This window comes from Ambystoma mexicanum, chromosome 4q (genome assembly GCF_040938575.1).
Source record: "Ambystoma mexicanum isolate Mex_15411 chromosome 4q, UKY_AmexF1_1, whole genome shotgun sequence".
NCBI lineage: Eukaryota > Metazoa > Chordata > Amphibia > Caudata > Ambystomatidae > Ambystoma > Ambystoma mexicanum.
In genome coordinates this window covers 927,473,277-927,498,312 of record NC_090928.1, presented here as the reverse complement: position 1 = coordinate 927,498,312, position 25,036 = coordinate 927,473,277, and the positions used below count along the sequence as shown (strand labels likewise).

Here is a 25,036-nt window from a genome sequence, read left to right as displayed (position 1 = left end):
TCTCGCCGCCTTCACAGAGATATCATGCGCAGCACATTTTGGCACCCTGGCAGGAGTGAACCATTATCACACGACCTCAAAGTTGAGGAAACCTGGTCCAGAGTAGTAGCCTCATTTCCCAGTGTTGATCCTTGAGACAGGGGAGGCTTCTTTATAATCCTGGTGGAGTCCCCAACTACATTCTGAGGTACCAACATCCCTTCTCCTACATGATTATCCCCCCTTAGTTGATCTGAGTCATCTTTTCAAATGATAACACTTTCCAAGTTGAAATCCGACGAGGGCCCTGGCTCAAGCAGGGTAACTGGAACAACTGTAATTGGGGACTCTAGTGTCCGAGAGCCAACCCTTAACTCACGTTTGACCCCCCCCGTCATTCTCCCTGAGGGTATGCCCACCTTGTAATTGAGCTCCATCTTTGGTATTGGCCAAGCCATGAGAGAACAGAAACTCTTTAGCTGTAGTATGCAATTTTACATTATCAAACTAGTGACTCCAGGAGCACCAAGTTCACTTTTGTTTCTGATTTAAGGCTCTCATAAGATATGATGTGGCACTTATAATGCGCCTGTACACAAGTGTTTCTAAGCGCTAGAATGCTTAGAACCTGATTGATTTCTACCAGTGATTTTTCCCAATGCAGTGCACCCTCCTTACCCATTAAGAAGGGGATATCCGATTTCCTTCATAGAAGAAAAGACAGCGACGAACCTATTCAAGAATACAACAAATTAAAGTCTGGAACATACAGCTGATCTATATCATGCAGCATACCTGCAAAGCTTTGATTTTGGTCTCGTGGGTGAGCATGAAAAGAATTGGCCACAACAGCTCTTATGGCTGTAGCTGAATTGGTGGGTAGCAGGGCTATTTCGCTATCCTTATCGGTTTCTCCTGCCCAATTACCCTTTGGTAAAAAGAAGGAAGTAATTAATTTAGTGGCAGGTTTAACCTGCCAATGAGTCACTGCTATGTCGGAGGGGTGGGAGGGTACAAAATGTTCTCCGCCCCTACTTTCGCACGTCCTTCTCCCGTAAACAGATCGTCGAACAACACAACCTCTGATGAAGACAGCAAGGGTAAGTGTATCGCCACCAACATCTCCTCATCCGAAATGGGAGCACGATTAAGATTAGGAGACATGGTGAGCCTTCCACTCTTGTAGATCGTACATACGGCAAAGTATGCTGTGAAAATTAGTCAATGGCAATCAAGGAGATACTGCGATGTAACATAACATATTAAGTAGAGGGCACTCACTACTTGGACTGCACAAGCCGCTAAACTCAACAGACTCCTCAGATTGACTCACTGGTTTAACTGGACTTGTGTGCCGAGATGACACCCAGCTATTCCAAACCTTTCATTGTGTTTGCTGAATAGAAGAAACCAAGAGACACTCCTCGCTACACAGCGCTTTGGTCCAGAAGCAGAACTGAGACACATGGCAGGGAGAACGGCAACACACAAGTCCTCGAAAGTAAACTCTGTGTGCTTATCTGGAAGCCCAGACCTTGCCGAACACCGCCAAACACATCTACAGCACTTTGCTAGGCTTTGCAGACTTATTCCAATTTGAATATTTGTGCTGGTGAAAATGTAAAGGGGCAAACTGGTCAAAACAGGCAAGACAAACAGCAGATACATCCGCCTTACAACACCGCCAAACAGCTCTGCAGCACTTTGCCTCGTTCGCAGGCTTACTCCAATTTGAATATTCGCGTTGGTGAAAATTTAAAGGGGCAATCTACTCAAAACACACAGAACAGAAGACGCGTCTGCCTTCCAACACCGCCAAACACTTCTGTAGCCTTCTTGTTTCTTCTGTTCAGCAGGTACTCTGGTCCGATCGGTGCAGTTTCCGTTATCATTATCTAAACTTCACTCCCCAGCTATTATGAGACGAAACTGGTGCTCTGTAAATGTTCTGCTGTCTATGATTAATGAAAGGTGTGATAGCGGTCCCATGGTTCATCTATCTTTTTCTAGTATCTGGGTTCATCAGGTGGGTCAGGAAGGACGCTGGAGTCATATAGCTTATTTATTGTTACAGGGTCAGGGGGTCAGGTTATGAAAAGGAAGTAAGGAATAGTAAAGTAACATCCTTTCCTGTTCTTCTCCCATCCTGTGTCCCTAACTGCCACAGCTGGAACCTTGAATGAACATAATTAATGTTCCAGCCCAGGGAACATGCTATGCCAATGCAAGCCCATTACTACACATCCCCTTCCGTTACCAAAAGACACACCATTACCATGACACAGCCAACCACTACCAAACAAGCACACCATCAAACATATCTACATAGCAAGCATCACAATCAAACATATCATACATTTCAAACATCACCATCAAACCTATCATACATTTCATGCATCACCATCAAACCTATCATACATATCCAACATCACCATCAAACATATCCACATATCAGACCTCACCATCCACCTATCCTCACAACAAAAGACCAGCCAACTGCACCGTCACACTCACACTCCAATTACCTCAAGAGAACATATAAAAGTAGGAAAGTGAAAGTAAAGAAACGCACAACCCAAAGATCACATGGAAACAACTGACTGCATAGGCAAAGTACGTAAAACAACACAGCGACAGGGGGTTGATCAGACAACCTGTCCAAGTGAATAGATCACAATAAGCATGCTAAAGATAATCAATACATGTGCACCAAACATAGGCCTAAACTCACTATTATCATATAAGTGCATCCTAAACTCTTCACGGGTCACTATCCAAAAAGTGCACCCTCTACTTATCACGGGTCACTATACCATACTTATCACAGGTCACTATCCACAAAGTGCACCATACAACACCCAATACTTATAAAAGTGCACCCTATCACAAACATGGGTCACTAATCACATATCTATCACTCTCACCTAAAAGCAATTAAAGCCAGACACCAGGTGCGCTACTACCCTGTCTGCCATGACAGCCAATAGAGGAGGCGATAACATAATAAACTTAAAACTTCACTTCATACACATAACAATAATAATAATAAATCACCTCACATTTCATTCCCACTAATGAACATACAGTGCATCATCAACTCTAAGTACAATAGATCTACACTTCCTTTCATGGCACCTCGCATTTCACCCACACTTGAACATGCAGCCTCACAATCCATGAAGTCTAACACCTCATCCCTGTGCACACATCCACACGGTAAACATGTAAAGCATACATTTTCTAAAACAAAGCATATAACAACATCCACCAATATTGCACCAAAATAAAATTTAACATACATTTCTATATCTTGTTACATTAACTCTGCAAGTCCATATTCCTTCTTGAGACCCTAAAAATCCTCAAAGGAAATTAAGTCTAGCCCACTCACTCAGGCTGACACACAACACAAGCATCATATGCTTTCCATAGTGTTTAAATAAAGTCTATCTGCAATTAAAACAAGTCAACCAAATGTCCAGCTGAAAAGTAAATAGTATTAGAAATTGAAATATAATGTTTCCTCATCCAACTACTCGCCCAGTGCCAGCCATTTCACAACTGTGCACATATGCCATAACACAGCTCAGCACATTCATACCATCAGAATTCATAAAATGTCAATTTTTGACATGTTGTCTCACGTTAATCCATTAATCACGTCCATGCATATAAACAATTCAAAATAGTTTCCCCAAAACTACAATCAAAAGAATATATAATATATATCATTACACTGCAATTCTTAACAATACCAGCATATCCGTTACCAACAACTGAAGACCAAAAAAAATCTTGTATACATTTCTGGCAGATAAAAAAACGTTCCAGCAGAGAAAAAAAAAAATTCCAGTCATTAACACCGCTGCATTTCCTCACGACAGCCGGTAAGCAAAACAGGAAAACAAAACAGTACCTCTCGTCTTATAGTCGGCACCCCACATGCCGCAGCAGCAAGATAAATCACTTCCCATTTCTTTTTTTTTTTTTGAAAATCCTACAAAGAAAATGACTGTATTTCTTCTTTGCTTCCTAGCTGCATTGAACACGAGGCCGTAAAGCTGCTCAAACAAACTTACTGCCATCTCTAATAATGAATTCCATGAAATGTCATCTGACTTGCATTGTACATTGTAATGCAAGCCCATTACTACACTTTTCTATCTCAGGCACTTCAGTTTTGTGGCTGATCCAGTCACCCTTTTGAAACTTATTAGACCTCGGAGTCCCTCATGGTTCTCTGACAAGCTTTAAGCAGCACGCCCTAAACTAAGATGAGCTGAACAAGCTATGGGCCTGCGGAGAGGACAGTTTTTCACTAGCATACCAAACGCTATCCTGCAGCCATCTGTGATGCAAAGCAGGTCTTTTTTACCTACACAGTTGAGATGGCTCTGAATCAGTTTAAAGAACTGTTAAGAGTGGTTAAATCGCTGTACTCCACCGCTCACTCTTTGCCCAGAGTGATGCCCACTCAAATACTCTGACTCGCTTTCTAATTTTTGTTGTTACCAAACCAATGTTCTCTTTGAAAACAGTATAAAATGCAGTTAGCTTAAATCTGCTGCTCCCTCTGATCCCGTTTCTCTGGATAATACTCAAAGATACCCTGCCTGGCATGGTCTCTTGGTTAACTAAGGCAGTTAATCTGTCTTGTCAATCTGACTCCATTCTGGTGGAGCGCAAGCAGGCCACTGCCATTCCCCTTCTCAAGAAACAGTCACTGGATTCTTCTGTCCTGTCTAAATTCTTTCCCATGTCCCTATCCCTTTCTTTATGAAACTGTTGGTATCTTTGGTATCTCTTCTTTGTTGTCTCAAATCTTTATGTTTTATTTTGACCCCTTCCAGTGTGTTTTTTGACCGGGGCGTGGTACATAGTGTCCTGATTTCCATAGTTGATGACCTGGCCAGGCTGGTTGACCGTGGTGGAGTGGAATGCCTGCTATTGTGGGATCTTTCGGCTGCTTTCAAACACTCCATCCTGTTGTCCTGGCTGCCCTTAGCAGGTTTCTATGAGACCGTTCTGGTGTGGTTTACATCTTTCCCGACCGACAGGAGTCAATCACTTTTTTCTTCCTCCTTATCTCAAGTGCTTTCCTGTGGTGTCCCTCAAGGCTCCGCCTTGTCCCCCATGCTATTTAACATCTATATTCAGACTTTTGTGTGTCTCCGCTCTTACGCCCCCCACTGCTACTCCTATGCCTACAAGATCCCGATTCTGGTTTGCTTAGATCTCAACCATGCTGAGGTGTTGTACTTGTGTGAGTGCTTTTGTGCTTGTGTGAGTGCTTGGTGGCTGTGTGGGGGTGGGTGAACTGCAACTGGCTTAAGCTTAATGGGGACAAGATGGAAGTTCTGGTCTGAATCCTTCTCAGTGGACTCCTTCCTTTGGCCTTCTGCGTTGGGTGACTTTCCTATGCCAGTCCCAATGGTTAAGAACTTGGGTGTCTACCTTTCCTTGTCACTTTCAATGGCCTCTGCGTTTAGTGCGGTCCGAAAAAAGGGACATGTTCATCTTAAAGTGCTTTCGCAAGGCGTTGCCATTCTTGCCTAGTCATTTACAACCCTCAGTAGATACCTCGCTGGTCTTGAGCCGCATTGACTATTGCAACGCCTTGTTATTAGCCCAGCCCATTGGCCTCTTCCGCCGGCTGCAGCTTTTGCAGAATTTGGCTACTCGAGTGGCCACCAATACTCCTTATGGATCCTATATCACTCCTGTACTCTGCTCAGTTCACTGGCTCCCCATGGCCAAAATGATTGTTTAAATCTCTCTGCTTGGTCCATCGCCAGGGGGCAAGATAAGTTTATTCTCCATCTTCCTAAGCAGACTCTTCACTCGGGCAATGCTTACTTAGTCTTGGTTTCCAGATTTTGCCTTTCCAGGGTTGGGGCTGTGTGTTCTCAATTGCAATTGCAATTCTCAATTGGAAAGTTGTGGAATGCCCTGCCCCTTGCTCTTAGGTGTACCCTGAACCACCTTGAATTCAGGCACTCACTGAAGACACTTCTGTTTTAGGTTATTGTTAGGCCTTATTCCGGCTCTGTTTTTCCTACCCCCAAGATGAATGTGTGCTCTACAAATTTGCCTAAAATAACATAACCAAAAAGGGTTCCCAGAGTCACAGAAAAAGAATGCGTGAGGAAAACGTTTCCCACTTATTCAGGAGAGCCCAACAGTCCGGCAAAAAGTGCTGGGGGGCTCTCAGTGGGGAGGATTACATACAAGATGGAAGTTATTCCGAACAGTAACCAATCCCAATTTACTTAACTCAGTAACGATCCTACGATCTAATGTAAATAGCAAACCTAGTTTATCCAAATACAAGGGGTTTCCTTATATTTGACATGCAATTTGTGATGGGCCGAGTGCGCAATCTGAATAGTGTTAATCGCACCAATTTGTGAGGAAAAGGGAGGGGGGGCTGGATTCTGTGGAGTTAGGCAATGTCTGAATCTTTTCTATTCAACTGTTAGGTCTATAGAAAGGGGGTTTGGGCTGGACAAACCAGGGAATTGAATGTTGCACCAAAACTCTTAGACCATATTCTTCCAAGTCAAGGATATTTAGTCCCCTACATTTAAATAAATGTTTAAGTAACTTAATCGTACTCCCCACCCCTTCCCAAACAGCAATCAGAGCTGATTGGAAAATCAAATGTGGGGCAATGGAAGGGGAATATTGGTGAATAGATATGGACCATCTAAATGAAATTTGTGCCATCATGGAGATGAGTGTACCAAATGTCTCCCCCTATATTGTTACCCCTACAGAAAGAAGGTGTTTAATATTGAGGTTGTAAAGGATCTGCAGAGTTCTGGCCACAGTAACTCCCAGGTCATGGACTCTATCCTGGATACATGCGAGCCAATCCCACGTCAGAAGCAGCTAGAGTGAATTTATCTTCGTTGACCCGGAGTCCTGAATGGTACAATCGCTCACATCCTCAATCAAAAGGGGGCGGTTAATTGAGGGATGTTTTACATATAGTAGGAGATTGACTACTTATAAAGGAAGCAGGTCTGTATTGTTGCACATCACTATAGCCCTTTTTCTGTAGTATCCGTGCAGTTTAAAAGCTACCGGTTCAATTGCTAAGGGGAAAAGTATATGGAAGGAGTTGGAGAGAGTCCGTGGCAGCCCGCCACTATGGGTGGGGGGGTACCACCCTTTCGCCTGAGTGGCAGGTCAGATCCTTCCCTGAATGGCAGGCAGCACAGTCCTCTGTGTGCCTTATTTGCACAGGGACTTTGCTACCTACCTCTGAGCAGGGATGGGTCCCCCATTACACATATATATTTTGTTTGTTTTTGCTTAGCACTTCGGAGAATGGGTGGACATCTGGTTCTCCCCATGGCGGCGCAGGTGTTTGTGGAAGGAGCATGTGTTGGGGTGGTCAGGAAAGGTCCCATCGGGACACAGGGGTTTGTATTGTATGTGCCATATTTGTGACCAGTGGTGTGGCGAATTTGGGGCGATGTTGTGATTTTACTTGTATCCAATGTAGTTAAATGTGAATGGAGATGTTACTTCAATTGTTACTTTGTGTTCAAGTTGATACATATTAGACTTTAGGAAGATAATGCCAAAATCACCGAATGAAATGTAGATATGCTTTGTTACGCAGTGCCTAGAAGCTGGTCAACAAGGAGTTTATTAATACGCATGCGAGGAAGGGGACTTGTCATGAAGAACCCACTGTGAAGATGACACAGTAGTTATCAAACATGCATGCACACTGATATACATACACAGGGAATTTATAAATCTACATGTAGTGTGCTCTCTTTATACATTTGTTAAACTCTGCAGTCAGGGGTTTGCGAGTTGAATTTTCAGGGAATAAGAAACTGTTTTTTGCGGGGGTTCATACGAGATGTAATGAGTAACCATGACCTCAGCAAATGGAAAGCCAACAGGCCGAAACATGGTTTTTATGGCTTGGCAGTATCGCAAAGGCAGATGTAATCCTATTAAGTGCATCAGAGCTTGCATAGTGATCCAGCCATTTGCTTTTGACCAACAATAAACGTGGAGTGAAGGACGCATGAAGCCAGAGTTGACCGATACGCCCTGTGTTTTGATTTATTTCTCAGGATGTGCCAGTGCGTGCTCAAATGTTAGTCATTTAGATTAGAATGTTCCGGAGCCACCAGTAAGTCTGGGTGGGTGAGATGGTTATCGACAGTTCAAAGGGAACCTATTTATTCTGCCCCTCCTCTTGTTGTTTGAAGTACTTGAGCAAGCCATGTGCAATTACATGTAGGCACTTGTAATAAATTATGTGTGTATGGGAATGTCTAACTGTTTGATGATGGCATGACCTGCCATAGACATCCTGAAAAGGGGTGTGTTGTACACATGAGCTGAAGATGGTAGTTAAGATAACTGCAACCAATGAGAATGGGGGAATTGGAGAAAGATTGGATTTCTTGTGTACAGGTCTTGACCAATCACATGTGGGTGGTGGATGTTAATATAATATGTGGGAGTGTTTTAACTCTGGCACAAATGTGTATAATATGTCAACTTGTGTGGTTTGAAGAGACTTGGGTTAGTTTGACTCTACAGCCTCATCTAGCCCCTCAACCGACGATTGCACAATAAACTTGGGTTATGTACAAACGTGCACTCGCCCCTTAGATGGTGGGCCTGCTTGGGTTAGGGTGATTCAAGGCCCATCCGCACACATGCAAGTAAGGTAAGTGTTTACTTTTCTTTTGTAATGTGCATGTAGGCATGTATGTATGCTTCTCCAGCATGGGGTCTGGCATGGATTCACATGCTCATGAATATTCCCCGTCGTCAGGCTGGGAATCCTCGGTAAAGAAAAAACCAGTATCAGTTTCGTTTCTGTCTGTCTTTCGTAGTAGTAACCAATCACTGATCTCTGCGTCATACTGACCACAGCCAATGACTGCCCTCTACCTAAGCCCCGCCTCTGGCAGCCATCTTCAGATTTTTACCGTACATTCAAGTGTTGGGATCCTCGTGCTATTGCTCTCGAGCGTTAGTGCTATTTTTTCACGTTTTTTCTCAAAAACTTCGATTTAAGGTCAAAAAGAGCCTCAAGCTCCACCGTTTCTTCATCCGATCAACGGGGACCCGTGTCGGATTAGTCTACGCCCCTCAAGGGTGAAGATTTCGTCGAGCCACGCTTTTGGAGGACTCCAGAAGTTTCTCAGGCCCATCTCGGACATGGCCCAGGAGAAGGGAAGCTCGACGCCCGGAAAGCGGTTCAGGGTCTGCCCTGGATGCCAGCTTCAGAATGTCTTTAAGGAGGACGAACACTCCTTTTCTCTTTACTGCCTACATGAGGACAAGACGCACGTGGAGAAGGAAATCCGAGCGGTCTTCTAAGACCTTTGAGGACGCCCCGGCGACGGGGGTCAAACACAAGGCCAAGCACCGCGAGTCCGCTGGCACCGGGAGCGCCGAACGGTCGGGCTCTACGGGTGCCAGGCAGGGCGCATCCTCCCCGGCACCATCAACCACGAGCCAACACTCTGGTTCGGGTAAGAGTAAGGCCGTGCACCCGGCGAAGCTCCTGCAGGGGTCCCGGTCGAGCACGATGGCCCCACCGGAGCGAGAGCGCGGCAGTGTCCCTCCCCCCCATGGAGAAGGCGGTGAGCTCACCTAAGGTGGTGAAAGCCTTAATCCATCCGGCCAAGGCCTCTATCGAGACAGTCGCGGCGGCCCTGGCTCAGCCTGTGGAGGCTACACCAGTGGTGGCGACCTCGGGGCTCAGTCTCCCTGCCACCGCGGAGGGAGTCCTCTTTTATGCCCATCGACAGGACCCCCATGAAACCTCCGACGGAGAAGAAAAAGGGGGGGGCAGGAGGTCGTTGTGGATTCGGCCTCAACCTCTGAGGAAAAGCTGATCGAGGTCTTAAGCCACGGCGTGGGCGTGGAAGAAGACCAGCCCGTCGGGAGGGATCCCGACGTAGGAGACGACGATAACGTTGAGGGTGCCGACGGGGCCCCTGACCGCCCGTCGGACTCCCCTCAACCAGCGCCGCAAGACAACTCGGCAGCCATTTTGTTGGCTATACAGTCCTTATGCTCGGAGATAAGGACGAGACTGCCGTTACCGCCAGCGGAGGAACCGCTCCCGACGGGGGACCCAGAGCCAGGCCCTTCTGGGAGCCCTCCCCCTAAGAGAAGAAGGATTCATCCTCCACCTCCTTTTCAGCCATCGCGCCCTGTTCAGCCCTCCTCCCCGTCCATGACTCATGGGGATGATACAGGGACTGACACGGCCGCGACGGGTACGGACGATGAGGTTTACGACGAGGATCTGCCGTCGTCACCTCCCACCCGGGCTTCCCCGCCCGACAAGATTGGATCGTTTCACTCCATGATCGCCAGGGCATCCGAGCTCTTCCAGCTCTGCCCGGAAGAGAAGAAGAAGGAGGGTTTCCTTTATCAACGGCGCGAGGCCAAGAGGAAGACGGTCCTCTCCGTGCCTCTACTGGACGATATTTGGGATGAGGGCCTTGCCCTCCTCAAGAACCCATCCACGACGCCGGCTAGAAGGGATCGGTACGAGAAGAAGTACCGGGTCCCGGACGCGGCCCCCTTGTGCCTCCGGGCACAGCCGACCCCGGACTCCATTGTCTCAACGGCGGCCAGGAAGAAAGCAGGGGGGGTGCGGCCTCTACGTCGACTTCCCCGCCGAACGGCGAGGGAAAGAAATTGGATACGATGGGACGCAGGGTCATCTCGTCTGCAGCGACGACGATTAAGGCGGCCAACGCCTTGGCTATCCTTGCCCGCTACGACAGGGAGCTGTGGTACAAACTGGCCCCCCTACTGGACTTCCTACCGGACGACAAGAGGGCGGATGCCCTGGAGATCTTGCAGGAAGGAGAGGTGGCGTTGGACCACGCCATTACGATTGCGACGGACATCGCTGACACTGGGTTTCGCCAGTTGGGCAACGGCGTGTGCCTTAGGCGGCGTGGATGGCTCAAGGCTACTGACTTCCGTCAAGACGTGCAGACCAGAGTCTTGGACATGCCGTTCGATGGAAACAACCTGTTTGGGAAAACAGTGGACAATTCCCTTCAAGCCATCAAAGCAGACACGGAGACGGCCCGGGCTCTTGGGGTTCTCCAACAACGGCGGCCGCCCTTTCGGAGCGGCGGAGGCAAACAGGGTGCCTCCAAAGGTTCCGACGGCGCATTTTCCGCCTACCGTCAAGCGGCCCGTTCGTAGTCGCAGGAAGTTTACAGGGGACGAGGAAAGTCAGGCGGACCCCGCCGTCGTCGCCAAGGAGGTCAAGGCGGAAAAGCCTCTTCGAAGCAGGACTGAACCGGCCGTGCGGTCGGGCCCCCACCGAAGCACTCCGGTGGGAGGCCGGCTGGCGAGCTTCGTCAGCTTGTGGGAGTCCATCTCCACCGACCGTTGGGTGCTGGACGCCCTAGCCCAGGGTCACGCGCTCGTGTTTCAAAAAAGGTGCCTGCGCGGCCCCCCTGTGGCCAGGAAAGAACATCACGTCCCTCAACTTCTCTTGGAGGTAAAGGCGATGCTCAGTAAGGGCGCCATCGAGCTCGTCCCAAAGAGGCTTCGGGGCTCCGGAGTTTACTCAAGATACTTCCTCGTGAAGAAGAAGACGGGAGGATGGCGTCCCATCCTGGACCTACGGCGACTGAACAAATTCATCAAGGCACAGAAGTTCCGGATGGTCACCCTCCAACACGTCCTGGGTCAGCTGGAGGAGGGCGATTTCCTGTCGTCGTTGGATTTGGAGGATGCCTACTTCCATATTCCCATCCTAAAGGGACACCGAAAGTTTCTCAGGTTCGTGGTCCAAGGGCGTCACTATCAGTTCAGAGCCCTTCCCTTCGGACTAAGGTCGGCACCCAGGGTGTTCACCAAGTGCCTCGCACCAGTGGCGGCGCAGCTGCGCCGAGAGGGGATCCACGTCTACCCCTACCTGGACGACTGGCTCATCCGAGCCAAGACGAGGGAGCTCGCCGTGGAGCACACGGCAAGGACCGTCCAACTTCTCACGGACCTGGGATTCTCCATAAACTACGCCAAGTCCCACCTGGTGCCCGCGCAAGAAGCACTGTTTCTGGGAGCGAAGCTCGACACAGTGTTGCTTCTGGCCTCTCCGTCGGAGGAAAGGACGAGGGCCATTCTGGGCAAGGTGCAGCGGATGCTGGTTGCGGACGCGGCCAGAGTGAGGGCCATCAAGTCCCTCCTCGGAATTATGTCTTCTTGCATTTACCTCATCCCCCTGTGCAGGCTCCGGATGCGCCCGTTGCAGGAGTTCCTGGACGCGCGCTGGATCCAGACGACGGGCAGCTTTGAGGAGAGGATCACACTCGACGAGAGTTTCCCACGAGCGATCCGGTGGTGGGGCACCCGCGCACATCTGACGGCGGGCATGGACTTCCAGACCCCCGGCCACCTGGAGACAGTGACCACGGATGTCTCCCTGGAAGGGTGGGGAGCGCACACCGAAAATCTGCACACGAGATGCCTTTGGCTCCCGACGGAGAAGTCCCTCCATATCGACGTCCTGGAGCTCCGTGCAGTGTTTTGGGCCCTCAGGTCCTTCCTTCCGTCCCTCAAGGGCAAGGTGGTGAGGATCTTCACCGACAACACCACCACCATGTTCTACATCAGGAAACAGGGCGGAACCAGGTCCCCAGCCCTGTCCAGGGAGGCGCAGGATCTGTGGCATTGGGCCGTCGCCCAAAGGATGTTTCTGGTGCCGTTTCATCTGGCAGGGATAAAAAACACCATCGCCGACTCACTCAGCAGGGAGCTGCGCTCGTGCCACGAGTGGGAACTACGACAGGATCTAGTGGACCGCCTCTTCCGACGGTGGGGCACACCCCAGATCGATCTGTTTGCGACGGCGACGAACTCCAAGTGCCGGAGGTTCGCCAGTAGGTTTCCCCAGCCGAGGAGCATGGGCGATGCTTTCTCGTTCCCCTGGGAGGGCCTAATTCTATACGCGTTCTCTCCATTGCCATTGCTGATCCGGCTCATCAACCAGCTCAAGAGGTCACATTGCAGGATGATCCTCGTCGCACCTGCGTGGCCGAGGCAGATATGGTTCCCGGACCTTCTGGACTTGTCAGCGTCCCCGTCAATCAAGCTGCCAGTGGACGTGGATCTGCTGTCCAGGGAAGGAGGCGCCATCCTCCATCACGACCCGAAGTCGCTGAACTTGCAGGCCTGGCTCCTGCAGCGTTAGAGTTTGGAGGATACGACATACCGGCCGACTGCAGAGAGGTTCTTGCAAAGGCCAGGGCGTCCTCAACTCTTAAATGCTACGGACACAAATGGAAGAGGTTATCTGTCTGGTGACACGCACAGAAGATTAACCCTCTGCGGATTACGTCTCCCCAAGTACTGCCGTACCTACTGACGCTGGCCAAAGCTGGACTGGCGCACGCGTCCATCAAGATTCATCTTGCTGCGATCTCCCGATACACCAGAACCACGGGGCGGACGTCTTTGTGGTCTCATCGTCTGGTGAAAGAGTTCATGAAGGGACTGTTCAGATCGTTGCCGCCGGTGAAGGCTCCGGCCCCGGCGTGGGAGCTCAACGTGGTGCTGACCAAGCTCATGGGACCTCCGTTCGAGCCTCTGCACTCTGCTCCGTTGAAGTTCTTGTCGTGGAAAACAGCGTTTCTTGTGGCCATCACCTCCGCACGACGGGTGGGAGAGATCCAGGCCCTTTGCTGCAAGGCCCCGTACTTGACTTTTCACGACACGAGGGTAGTGCTCAGGACGCACCCCTCCTTCATGCCCAAGGTGCCGTCGGACTTCCACCTCAATGAACCCTTGGTGTTGCCTGTTTTCTTCCCGTCGCCTTCGTCGCCAGCTGAAAGGACTTTGCACTCGCTGGATGTGGCTAGAGCGCTGAAGTTCTACGTGGACCGCACGAAGGGTTTTCGGAAGACGTCACAACTCTTTGTGAACTTTGGACCTGTCAATCAGGGGAAAGCTCTCTCGAAGGCTTCCATTTCCAGATGGCTCTCCGGCTGCATCATGTACTGTCATCGGTTGGCAAACCGACCCCTGCCTGGCCGTCCGAGAGCCCATTCCACCAGAGCGATCGCAGCTACCACGGCGTTCCTATCTGGTGTGCCCTTGCTGGACATCTGCGGGGCTGCTACGTGGAGGTCGACGCACACCTTCATGAAATTCTACTGCGTCGATCGGGATTCCAGGGAGGAGTCCAGGGTCGGCCAAGCAGTGTTGCGCAACCTGTTCGCCTAAGGTGAGCCTGGTGAGGAGGTAAGATTTGCTTAATGTTGAGTTTGATGTGATGCTTAATGTTGAGCCTTTGCCACCTCCCGTGGTTGTGCATGTGTGTACTGCTATGTATTCTTTATTCATGAGCATGTGAATCCATGCCAGACCCCATGCTGGAGAAGGAACAAGTTACTTACCTGTAACTGTTGTTCTCCAGCATGGGTCTGGCATGGATTCACATGCGTACCCTCCCGCCTACCCCTCTGTGGCTCTTCACTTAGTCATACTGCCTCTTCACGTGCTACCAAATCTGAAGATGGCTGCCAGAGGCGGGGCTTAGGTAGAGGGCAGTCATTGGCTGTGGTCAGTATGACGCAGAGATCAGTGATTGGTTACTACTACGAAAGACAGATCAGAAACGAAACTGATACTGGTTTTTTCTTTACCGAGGATTCCCAGCCTGACGACAGGGAATATTCATGAGCATGTGAATCCATGCCAGACCCATGCTGGAGAACAACAGTTACAGGTAAGTAACTTGTTCCTTGTTGGTGTTCGTTTTTACAAATGTGTATTTGCATCCAAGGAGTGAGTTGTATGAATGTTAAGTGATTGTGCGCGTGAAAATGTTTGTCAGCCCATCCATAAAATGTAGGGGGCCCAAGTGGGGCATACCATTTTCTTTGGCTTAACCCTTCATGCACAGTACCAATCATCAAGTGTAAAGCAAAAATGATAGGTGAATTGTTATTGCATGGCTAGACTGGCCTACATTGAATGTGACCAGTCCCTTCATGAAGTAACACTTTGGGGTGCTTGGCCCTTGACGCACAGTTAACCGGACCTGCTTACTCCCAGGCTACCATAAATATTTTACTCCGCTGCATCTCTTCCTCCCTCTGTCTGAGGCACCTATTCCTTCTTTCACATCCACGTATGTTTCCTTACTCCTTTTATAATTCGACAGAGTAAGCAATGGATACCTCAGGCAGGGGCACAACATGCTAATTATCAGATTAGCATAAGAGCTCTGACACTATCTTGGTGATTTGGGTTAGTATAACAACTTTATAATATAAAATAACTAGCAAAACCTTACCACAGGAGATTCTAGTTGAACAGTGAGTTTACTTTAACTTTACACAGAGCACTCAATACTGGTCATAGAACTAACAGACTGGTAATGAAGTTCAAAAAGAAACATGACCTGTAACAAAAATAGGAACAGCCGAAGTAAACAGGTGGGCCTATTTCCCTCAGGACATTGGTCCGGATAGGAAGTGAACAAAGGGAAAAGATAATCGGCAAAGGTGTGCAGAGTACAGATGGATGTGGGTGGGTAAAATGAGTGCTGGGAGAAAAAGGACAAAAAAAGCTAAAAGTAAAGTTAAACACTAACTGTTAAAGTAGTTGTGTATTTAATTGTTAAAGTTACTTGTATTGTGCAGACAGTTTTCGTTTTTTTAAATGGGATCCGTTTTTATCGCCTACAAATTATTGTGCTGTATTTCAGGTTGGAGTAAAATATGGCAATAGTTTATTTGGAGTTTTCACAGTGAAAGTTTGAGTTAAATGCAGCTCTTTACTTAACAGGTGGTTTGTTCTCGATGCAGAGACGCGAGATCTGGTTTCAATACATACCGATGGTAATGAACAGCTTTCAGTGATGCGCTTTTCACTAGGTATGTACATTTTTTGACAATCCTATGATTTGCATAATAGTTTGGTGAAAATTGCATAGTGGCCATGTCACAAATGCCTGTTGTAAGATAAACATTGTAGCAGAAAAGTTAGAATACAAATATTAAAATTATTACTATCCAAATAAAATAACATATTTATGTTGAAATAGATTTACATCATGCAGTATCACAAAACCAATAACATCTATGCATGAAACCTTAGAACTGTCAAGCAGAGATGAAACTGTTGAGGAGGGAATAAACCATATTGAGGGGAAAAGCAATGTGTTCTTTATTTTTTCATGTCAACCCATAAGCATTGTTAGTTGCCATATGTCTTGGTGAAGGCTGCTCCATAACCAGTCTGCTTACTCTGAATATGTACAACCTTGGCAAAGCTCATGCATTATCTAGGAAGTCTGGTCGATTTCTATGAATTTCTTTTTTCCCTCAGTTACTTGGTGGCAAGATTATGAAAAATATTTAAAAGCGCATTGCAAAACTTGAGACAGTTCAGAGAATGTCGTAAATGATTTTGCTTTGAAAGACCAGTAAACCGGTGAAGAGCAGCCTTTTGCACTTCTTGCAAGCTCTTGAGCTTGCAGGCAAAACAATTTAGAGAGAGTTGGCACAATCCAGTTTTAAATTAATTACTGTTCCCATTATAACATGTCTTTGCTCATATGGAATAGTTGGTAACATTCTATTTAGCACACAGAAGGGGCTGTCAATTGTGCATATCTCTGCAGATTTGTTATTGCAACCTGTATTCTAAAAGCAGTGTCAATTTTAAGGAGCCAACACCTTCGATGGCCTATGTGTATTCAAATCCTAGGTGTGCCCTGCCGAAGAAGGAAGACTATCCCAAATTTGGGATTACACTTTTGAAAGAACAGGTTAAACTAGTCGCCTTGCTGGTGTTTTGTTGACTCAATGAAATTGTTTTTGCCAAAATTGTCCAGCAGTCCTTCTTGATATCCAAAGAAGACTTGCATGTCAGCCTGTAGAGCCAAGAAGGCATCTGTCTGCCAGTTCAATTTTAGTTGTTGAATGCAGAATGGCACAGGTCTCTCCTCTTCAATACTCAAGTCCTTGGTAGCAGTGATACCTAGTTGGAGCTGGCTCTGGCTGAAACACTTGATTTCTGGGAGTTTGGCAAGTGTTTACTCCCAGCTCCAACTCACTCAAGCATTGAGGTGCAATCTTTTTTTGATAACACATTTTATTGTATTTTCTGATTTAACATCATAAAACATACATTTTTCTTATAAATATACAACCTGTATGACCAGTGGAACAGTCCATGGTCAGGTAAAAAGAAAACGTGAAGAAAAAAAAGGAAGAGAGAGAAGAAAGGGAAGAAAAAGAGAAAAGGGTCTTGCGGTGTCCGTTGTTTCTCACGTTACATGCCAGATTAGAGTACTTTTGCACATTGCACATTGTGCCCCACCATCCATTGCTCAGGTTGTTGCAGTCACTGGGCTTCTTCCCATTTGTTCCATATCTTATCTGCTTTCCTCGGGCATCCCCTGGCTGCATATACTCTCCTTTCCATCGCAATGCATATGTTGACGTCCGTCAACCATTGTTCGTACTGTGGCATAGTTTCCGAACCCCATAGTTCTGCAATGTTCCTTTTAATAATTGCCGAGGCCGTCGATAAGAGCAACTTCTCATATTTAGATGCCTCTCGCTCCTCCTCTATCCCGAGCAGGAGTAGCTTTGGGTCTCTGTGTATCGTTCTCCCCAGTACCTGTGAGAGTTCATCGCAACATTTTTGCCAGTATTGTCGTATATGGTTGCAGTCCCATAGTATGTGAAAGAAGGTTCCCTCCTCCCTCTTGCATCGGAGACAGTGTGGGTCGGATGTCTTCCCCCAACGATATAATGCCACCCTGGGGTAGTAAATCCTATGCAGAATTTTCAGTTGGACAAGTCTAAGTCTGGCCGAAATGGCCACCTCCCGAGGATACATGAGGGCCCCCACCCAGTCCTCTGGCTGTATGAGTCCTAAGTCTCTTTCCCATTTGCCCCTTAGGATGGTTAGTTCAGTGGTGGCAAAGGAGGTGATGACACTATACATGGTGGACGTTACTTTGGCCTCTATGCTTGCCTCCACTATATTTCTTTCGAGGGGAGTGCTTTCGGCCATGTCTTTAAGTGCTGGAAGGTGGGCTTGTAGGGCATGTTGCAACTGCGCATATTGGAACCGTTCAGTGCCCGGGAGGTGGAACCTGGACTCAAGGGTTTCAAAGGACACCAACCTGCCCCCTTCTACGATATCGCCCACCGTACTGATATTACATTGTGACCATGTACGCCATCTCGGCAGTTTGTTTACCTCGGGTAGGTTTCTGTTGTTCCACAGAGGCTGTAGTGGAGTGATCCTCCCCTCCCCTCCCATCCCAGGAACTTGTGCGCGTCTGTCCATACTAGGGCAATGTGTGATAGCATAGATTGTGGGGCTGAGTTACGAATCGCTTTGTAAAGGAATTCAGTTTGAGGTCTAGCGCATTCACTGGCACTCCCCAGTCTATTGTGTGGCAACGTATTGTCCCCATGCAGCAAGTCGTTGACCACTGCCATTTGACTAGCCCAGTAGTAGGACTGTAGGCGGGGGAGCCCTCTCCCTCCTTCCCAAATGGAGTGTTGCAAAGTACCCAGCGCAATACGTGGATGTCCGTTATTCCAGAGGAGCTTCCTCAGTGTGTTGTCTATCTTTTTAAATTTTTTTCGCCGGGATGTGTAGTGGGGCATTTTGTAGAATGTATAGGAAGCGTGGAAGAGCCATCATTTTGAACAATGCTGCCCTTCCCAGTAGGTTCAATGGGAGGGAGACCCAGTGTCTAGGATCTTCTATGAATCTGGTCGTTATCGGGTGGAGATTGTTGGCCACGTACCTGCTCAGGTCATTAGTGATTTGTATACCAAGGTATTTAAAATGCTCGATTTCTAAGCGGAAGGGACAGTTGGCTGGTGGTATAAAAGTTGTGGTGCCTATTGGCAACAGTATCGATTTGGGCCAGTTTACTCTTAGCACGCTGAAAGTACTGTAGCTGTCCAGTATGGCTACAATCATGGAGCAGGCTTGGTGTGGGTCTTTTAAGTAAAGAAGCAAGTCACCCGCGTACAGGGAGACCCTATCCTCCCGCCCATCTTCCCACTGGATACCACACCAGGCCGGTGACGTTCTCAGTGCCTCAGCTAGCGGTTCCACAGCCAGGGCAAATATCATGGCGGATAATGGGCATCCCTGTCTAGTTCCCTTCCCGAGCTTAAAGGTGTGCAATGGCCACCCATTCACTCTCATTTGTGCCTCGGGGGATTCATATAGGAGTTGTACCCAGCTCAGAAACTGGGGACCAAACCCCATCCGGCCCATTATTTCCCAAATTGCCTCCCAGTACACTGAGTCGAAAGCCTTTTCGAAGTCAATCGCTAGTACAGCCAGGGGGCCTCGGGTGGAGTGTGCGTTCTCTTAATATAGTGTGTAGCCTATGAATGTTCATGCGGGTCGACCGTTTCGGCATAAATCCGCACTGGTCGGGGTGAATTAGTGTTGTGATGACCTTTTGTAAGCGGTTGGCCAGTACTTTTGCTAGTATTTTGGTCTCACTATTGATAAGTGAGATTGGTCAATATGAGCTACAGAGGTCTGGCGGTTTGTCTGCTTTAGGAATCACTATTAACGTGGCTTTCCGCCGGTAGGCGTCCTCTCTCCTTGCACTGTAGGAACATTTGCAGTTGGTGGGGGGCAATTTCATTTGTACCGAGTTTACGCCACATCTCAATCGGGAAGCCATTTGGCCCTGGTGTCTTTCCCGTCTGGAGTTCCGACATGGCCGCTATCAGTTCCTCCTCTGATATCTTTCTCAAGTAGAGCCTGCTGTTCAGCGCTTAGAGTGGGGAGGGCTATGTCATCTAGTACCGATCTATTGATAGGTGATGTGGGCGGCCTGTAAAGTTCCGTATAGTAGGCTGCGAAGCCCTCGGCTATGTCGCGGTCGGTCAGTAAGGGTTCTCCTTCTGATCTTAACGCCCTGACCTGGCCGCTGCCTATTTCACGTTTCTCTAGCCATGCCAGCATTTTGCCGGCTTTATCACCGGTCTCATATATTCTAGCTCTCGTCGTCATATGTGCCTGCCTAGCGTTGTCTAACGCAACATTCTGTAAACGTTTTTGGGCAAGTGTTAGTGCTCGATTTGTTTCTGGTTGGTCTAGTGCTAGGTGGTTGAGTTCAGCCTGGGTCACTTGTGCTTCGGCTTCTACCAATTTCTGTTGGTGTTTCTTTCGGTATGCAGCGGACCATGCTAAGATCTCACCCCTCAGCACCGGTTTAAGTGCCTCCCACAGGGTCTCCGGATCATCTACTGATCCTGTGTTTGTTGTATTTGCTCCAGAAAATCTGGGAGGCCTAAGTAATAGTTATTTAAGCACCAGGAGGGGGGCGGACGTCGTCTAGCCATGTTAAGTTCGATTAGCAGGGGGGAGTGATCTGATATGCCGCACGGCAGTAGAGTTGCCTTTGTGGCCCTGTGAGCCTCCGGCCCGGGCAGAAAGAAGTAGTCTAATCGCGATAAGGAGGCGTGTACCCCCGAGTGGAAGGAGTATTCCCTTGTGTCTGGGTGTAGGTTGCGCCACACGTCCTGCAGTCCCATAGCTGTGGTGAATGCTGCTAATGTGGTGCGAACAGTGGGGTTTCTTCCTCTCGTGTGAGCGGTCCATCCCCACTCCATGACTTCGTTGAAGTCACCACCAATTATCAGTAAGTCTGAGTTATCTCCCGAGATCAGAGGTGTAATGTCCTGTATCAGGGTGGTGAGCAGTGTCGGTGGCGAGTAGACCCCGAGTAGGGCTATCGTCTGGTTCCATAGTGTTCCAGTAATAAGTGTGTACCTGCCGCCAGTGTCCTGGGTCACCCGTGTCATGGTCAGGGGTAATCGTTTGTGTATTAATATAAGCACCCCACGGGAGTCTCTGGTGAACCCAGCATGCATTGCAATTCTGTAGTTGGTGCGTTTAAATAGGGTACATGTAGTGCCTGCTAAGTGGGTTTCAGTTAGGAAGGCTATGTCTGGTGTGTGGCGATTTAGGAGTTGTGTGATAAGTCGTCTCTTGATTCCACCTCCCATCCCATTAACATTCCAGGTTAGGAGTCGTAGGGTCCTGGAATCAGTGTTAGTGGAGGCCATCTGGTAAAGAGTGCGAGTTGATCACTGGCTGATAGCACCGTGTGCACATGCCGTTTGCTGATAGTGTTGTGGCATAGCGTTGTAGGTTTAAACTTTGGACCCTTTTCTGAACAAAACCGTTATTAAACAAACTTCCCATCCCCCACCCTATACTCCTAACTCGAAGCATCTGTCGCCCGAACATTCAACGAAACAAACCTCAGCTAACCGTGGCTGAGTGCGCCCGCTAACAAATGAACAAATAAACTATTCGGGGTTGTGTAGGCTCCGGTCATGTCCCGGTGCGGTGCCACACCAGGGGAAGGGGGGTGCTTCCATCTGGGCTGGCCGCTTAGCTGTGTGCCTCTTCGCGGCTAGTCTGTATACATGTTCAGTATAAGGTTGTTATACAGTACCTTAGGCCCCGCACGGGCCTCGAGTGTTTCTGTTCGCATCTTTCCCGGGAGTCGGTACTGTTATCCCTGCAGTTGTGGTGCGATTCCCGGTGCAGGCGGTTGTTGATCTGGCGGTTCAGGGCCCGGCCGGGCGCGGGGTGTTCTGTTTCTGTTTCTGTTGCCCCTCGTTGCCGTCCAGTCTCCCTCGATGTGTTGTGCCGCCCATCTCCTCGCCTCTCCGGGGTCGGTGAAGTGGACTGTTGTGCCTCGATGGTAGATTTTAAGTTGGGCAGGGAACATCAGGCCATATTTCACTTTGAGGGCTTGTAGTTGTTTTTTCAATGGGTCAAACGATTGTCTAGCCTTTTGCACTTCCCTGGTGTAATCTGGGAAGAATGCTATTTTGGATCCGTTATAGGTGAGGGTGCCTTTCGCCCTTGCAGACTGGATCAGCACATCACGATCACGATAGTTCAAAAGTTTGGCGATCACTGTGCAAGGCGGGGCGCCCGAAATTGGACGACCCGTCGGCACTCGGTGGGCTCATTCAATGGAAAAGAAATTGGAGAACGTATTGTCTTCAAACATGTCTGTAAGCCACTGTTCCAGAAATAGCTCCATATGTGGGCCTTCCGCTTTCTCCGGCAGCCCCAGGATCCTTACGTTGTTTCGCCTGGATCTGCCCCGCTCTCATCCACTCGCTCCTCCATGGTTTTCAATCGTGTTGTGACTCTAGCCAACTGCTGTTCTATGTTCCTTATTCCATCCTCCACACCAGAGATGTGGTGTTCTGCCTCGCCGGTGCGCGATGTCAGCTTCTGGAGGTCGTGTCGCAGGAGGGAAATGTCCAGGCTGATGCCATCCATTTTCTGCTCCATGGAGGCGCGTGAGTCGGCTATGGCCGCCATGATGTCCTTTACGGAGATCGTGCCCTCTGTTTTCGCCATGGCGTCTGCTTGGTCATGGTCTTGTTCTGGCTGGCCGTTAGCTGTTGGCGTAGTAAATTGATCTATCCTGCTCTGGGATATCAATCTTCTGGACTTGTCTTTGCCCATGTCGAATGCCAATATGTATCGCAGTCCGGACTGCTGTAGAGGGGTGGCGGCAATATTTTCCACCAGTCTCGGCACTGGGGCAGTCCTCTGGGCCGTTTCTCCTCGTTCGCCGCGGTGTGTGGTGGGCAACTAGTTCGCCTCCCCAGCCAGTTCACGGGCCCCTCTCCACCGACCCTGCCGTGCCGTGCGGGGCGTGCAGTAAGTTTCTTGCCCTCGCTGGCCAGAACCTCCCCACAGACCACACGGGGGCTGCCGCCCAGCAGATTTGTTGATTTATGTAGGCGTAGCGTACAGGTCATTTTTGCTGTGGGATCTGCGGTGGATAGTCGCGGTTCTCCCTCAAAGCACCTTCCCGCCGTCCCGCTTCACTGCGGTGAGCACGGCCATCTTGATCGTGCAATGCCGCGAGCGCGTGGCCTCCTTTCCGCCGCTCCGAACTCGCTAAAAACGGTGCGTTTCGGCCTGGAACTTTCTCTGCGTGTGCCAGGGGCACTTGCCTCCAGGAGGGTATGTATTTTGGAGGATTTGCCACTCGTAGCAGGCTATTTATTCAAGCTGTTTGCTGCGGCCGTCGGAGCGCCAGGAACTCACGTCCTCATCGTCCCGTTGCTGGCCACGCCCCCCCATTGAGGTGCAATCTTAATCACCACAAGGAATTAAGATCCATGTAACTTCCCACAACTCATCGCCTATCACACACACAGTTGGCAATTCCCTGGTTGAAGCAAAAATCATGTGTTCATGGAAAATCAAATCTGGGTGCTGTGGTCAGACCGCTTTACTATTCCCTCACGCTCACTCTACCAATCAAGATCCCCCATTCCACTGGCCACATATCCCCCTCTTCCACCATCCAGACAAACCAAAAACATTACAGACATTCCTTAGCTCCACTCGTATCATCCTCCTCTCCACTCCCACATTCCTCCACTCTGCTCAACAATTGCAACATCGTCACAAAAGCACTCGACAAAAAACCCTGCAGCCACCACCATAAACCATGGTTTGAAAGATCTCTCCTCTCCATCAAGCAGGAGCCCAGATGCAAAGGAACCCATGCCCCACCACCAGAAGACCACTCAAAAAGAACTGCAACAAACACAGCCATACGCAATGCGAAAGCCATTAATTCTCTCAGAACTCCAATCTGCCACCATTCGTACACAGAAATGATACAACATTGTCAAATCCCTATCCAAACCACAATACTCACCTTCCATACCACCATCCACAGCAGTATACAACTCCTTCCTCCTTCATAGACTACTTCTACTCCAAAATACACATCAGGCAAGCCCTCCCGTCTGCTCTCCCACTCTGCGCTCCCAAACATTCCAACACATGCAACACCTCCACCCCATTGACACAAACACTCTCATCACCCTTAGTACCAAATTAAAACTTGCACATTTTTTGGATATTGCATGCCTGCAATAAGTCGCATTCAATTGCATCACCACGCTCGCTCCCCAATGGAACAACATCAACTCCTGTCTCTCAAATGGTACTATCCCCTCTTTGCTCAAAACTGGACAAATCTCACCCCTCCTCAAAAAAAATCTCTCAACCCCCATGCTATTTGAAAATTATTGCATTACCCATCACTGTCCTACCATACCTCGCCAGAATCAATGATCACTACCCAACTGCAACAACACATCACTAAAAACAACCTACTCCGCCCCGTACAATGTAGCTTTTGACCTAGATACAGCACTGAGACCACTACACTTCATATACTCTATGACCTCCACAACATCATAGACAAGAGACACAGTACTTCTCATATTCTTCAACCTCTCCTTAGCTTTTCATCATGTTTGACCACACCATTCTACTCAACAATCTATCTCACAGCATGACTCTCTCACACCATCCTTGACTGGCTCACCTCCTACCTTACCGAGAGGACATTTTGTCTACATGCCCCCCCTTTTGAGCTGACCCCACCCCGGACAAGTACAAAGTCCCAGAAGTCTCCTACCCGTCTCCTCGCCTCTTCAACCTATGTGTTGAATCGCTTGGACAGACTCTTAGCAAACAACAACATCCATTTCCATAAATACACAACTACAAACAACTATACTTCCAAATAGTATGAAGACTTCCGTTTTGTACGTTTTCCTACTATGGTTGTAGTTGTATGGCAGTTGGTGTATTTGAACTGTTGACCTGCTTCCTTTTGTTAGCACTGTTTCTTTATGCATTTGATTGCTGCTGATGTTTTCCAAGTAGTGTGCTATTGCACTGTGCTACTGTAGAATTGTGAGGCCAGTTACTTACCTGTTGGTGCATTGTAATTGTTCATACTTTGAAAGTGATTGAGGATATGTTTATAGCACAGTGGTTGGTGAAGGTTGAGTTGGCCTGTGTCACTGCTGTAAGTAATATTTCAGTATTCTGGTTGCAGTTAGATACCAGTTGGCGTATTCTAACTGTTTATAGTGTCCCATTGTATAGGGTACATTTGGAAGGCTGTGCACTCCTGCTGATAGTTTGACATCTTTCCACATTTTGATGTGGTGGTGCA

General features: G+C 48.5%; 1 protein-coding gene across 5 annotated transcripts in view; it reads left to right on the top strand.

Annotated features, from left to right (window-relative positions):
- The window catches only part of EML4 (EMAP like 4), a 1,387,551-nt gene that overhangs the window by 1,135,649 nt on the left and 226,866 nt on the right, over positions 1 to 25,036 (top strand). For all 5 annotated transcript variants that reach the window (XM_069608481.1, XM_069608484.1, XM_069608483.1 and 2 more), the window contains one exon: positions 15,796 to 15,884. In XM_069608481.1, coding sequence (XP_069464582.1) covers positions 15,796 to 15,884 — 89 coding nt within the window. The remainder of the gene's footprint in view (positions 1 to 15,795; positions 15,885 to 25,036) is intronic.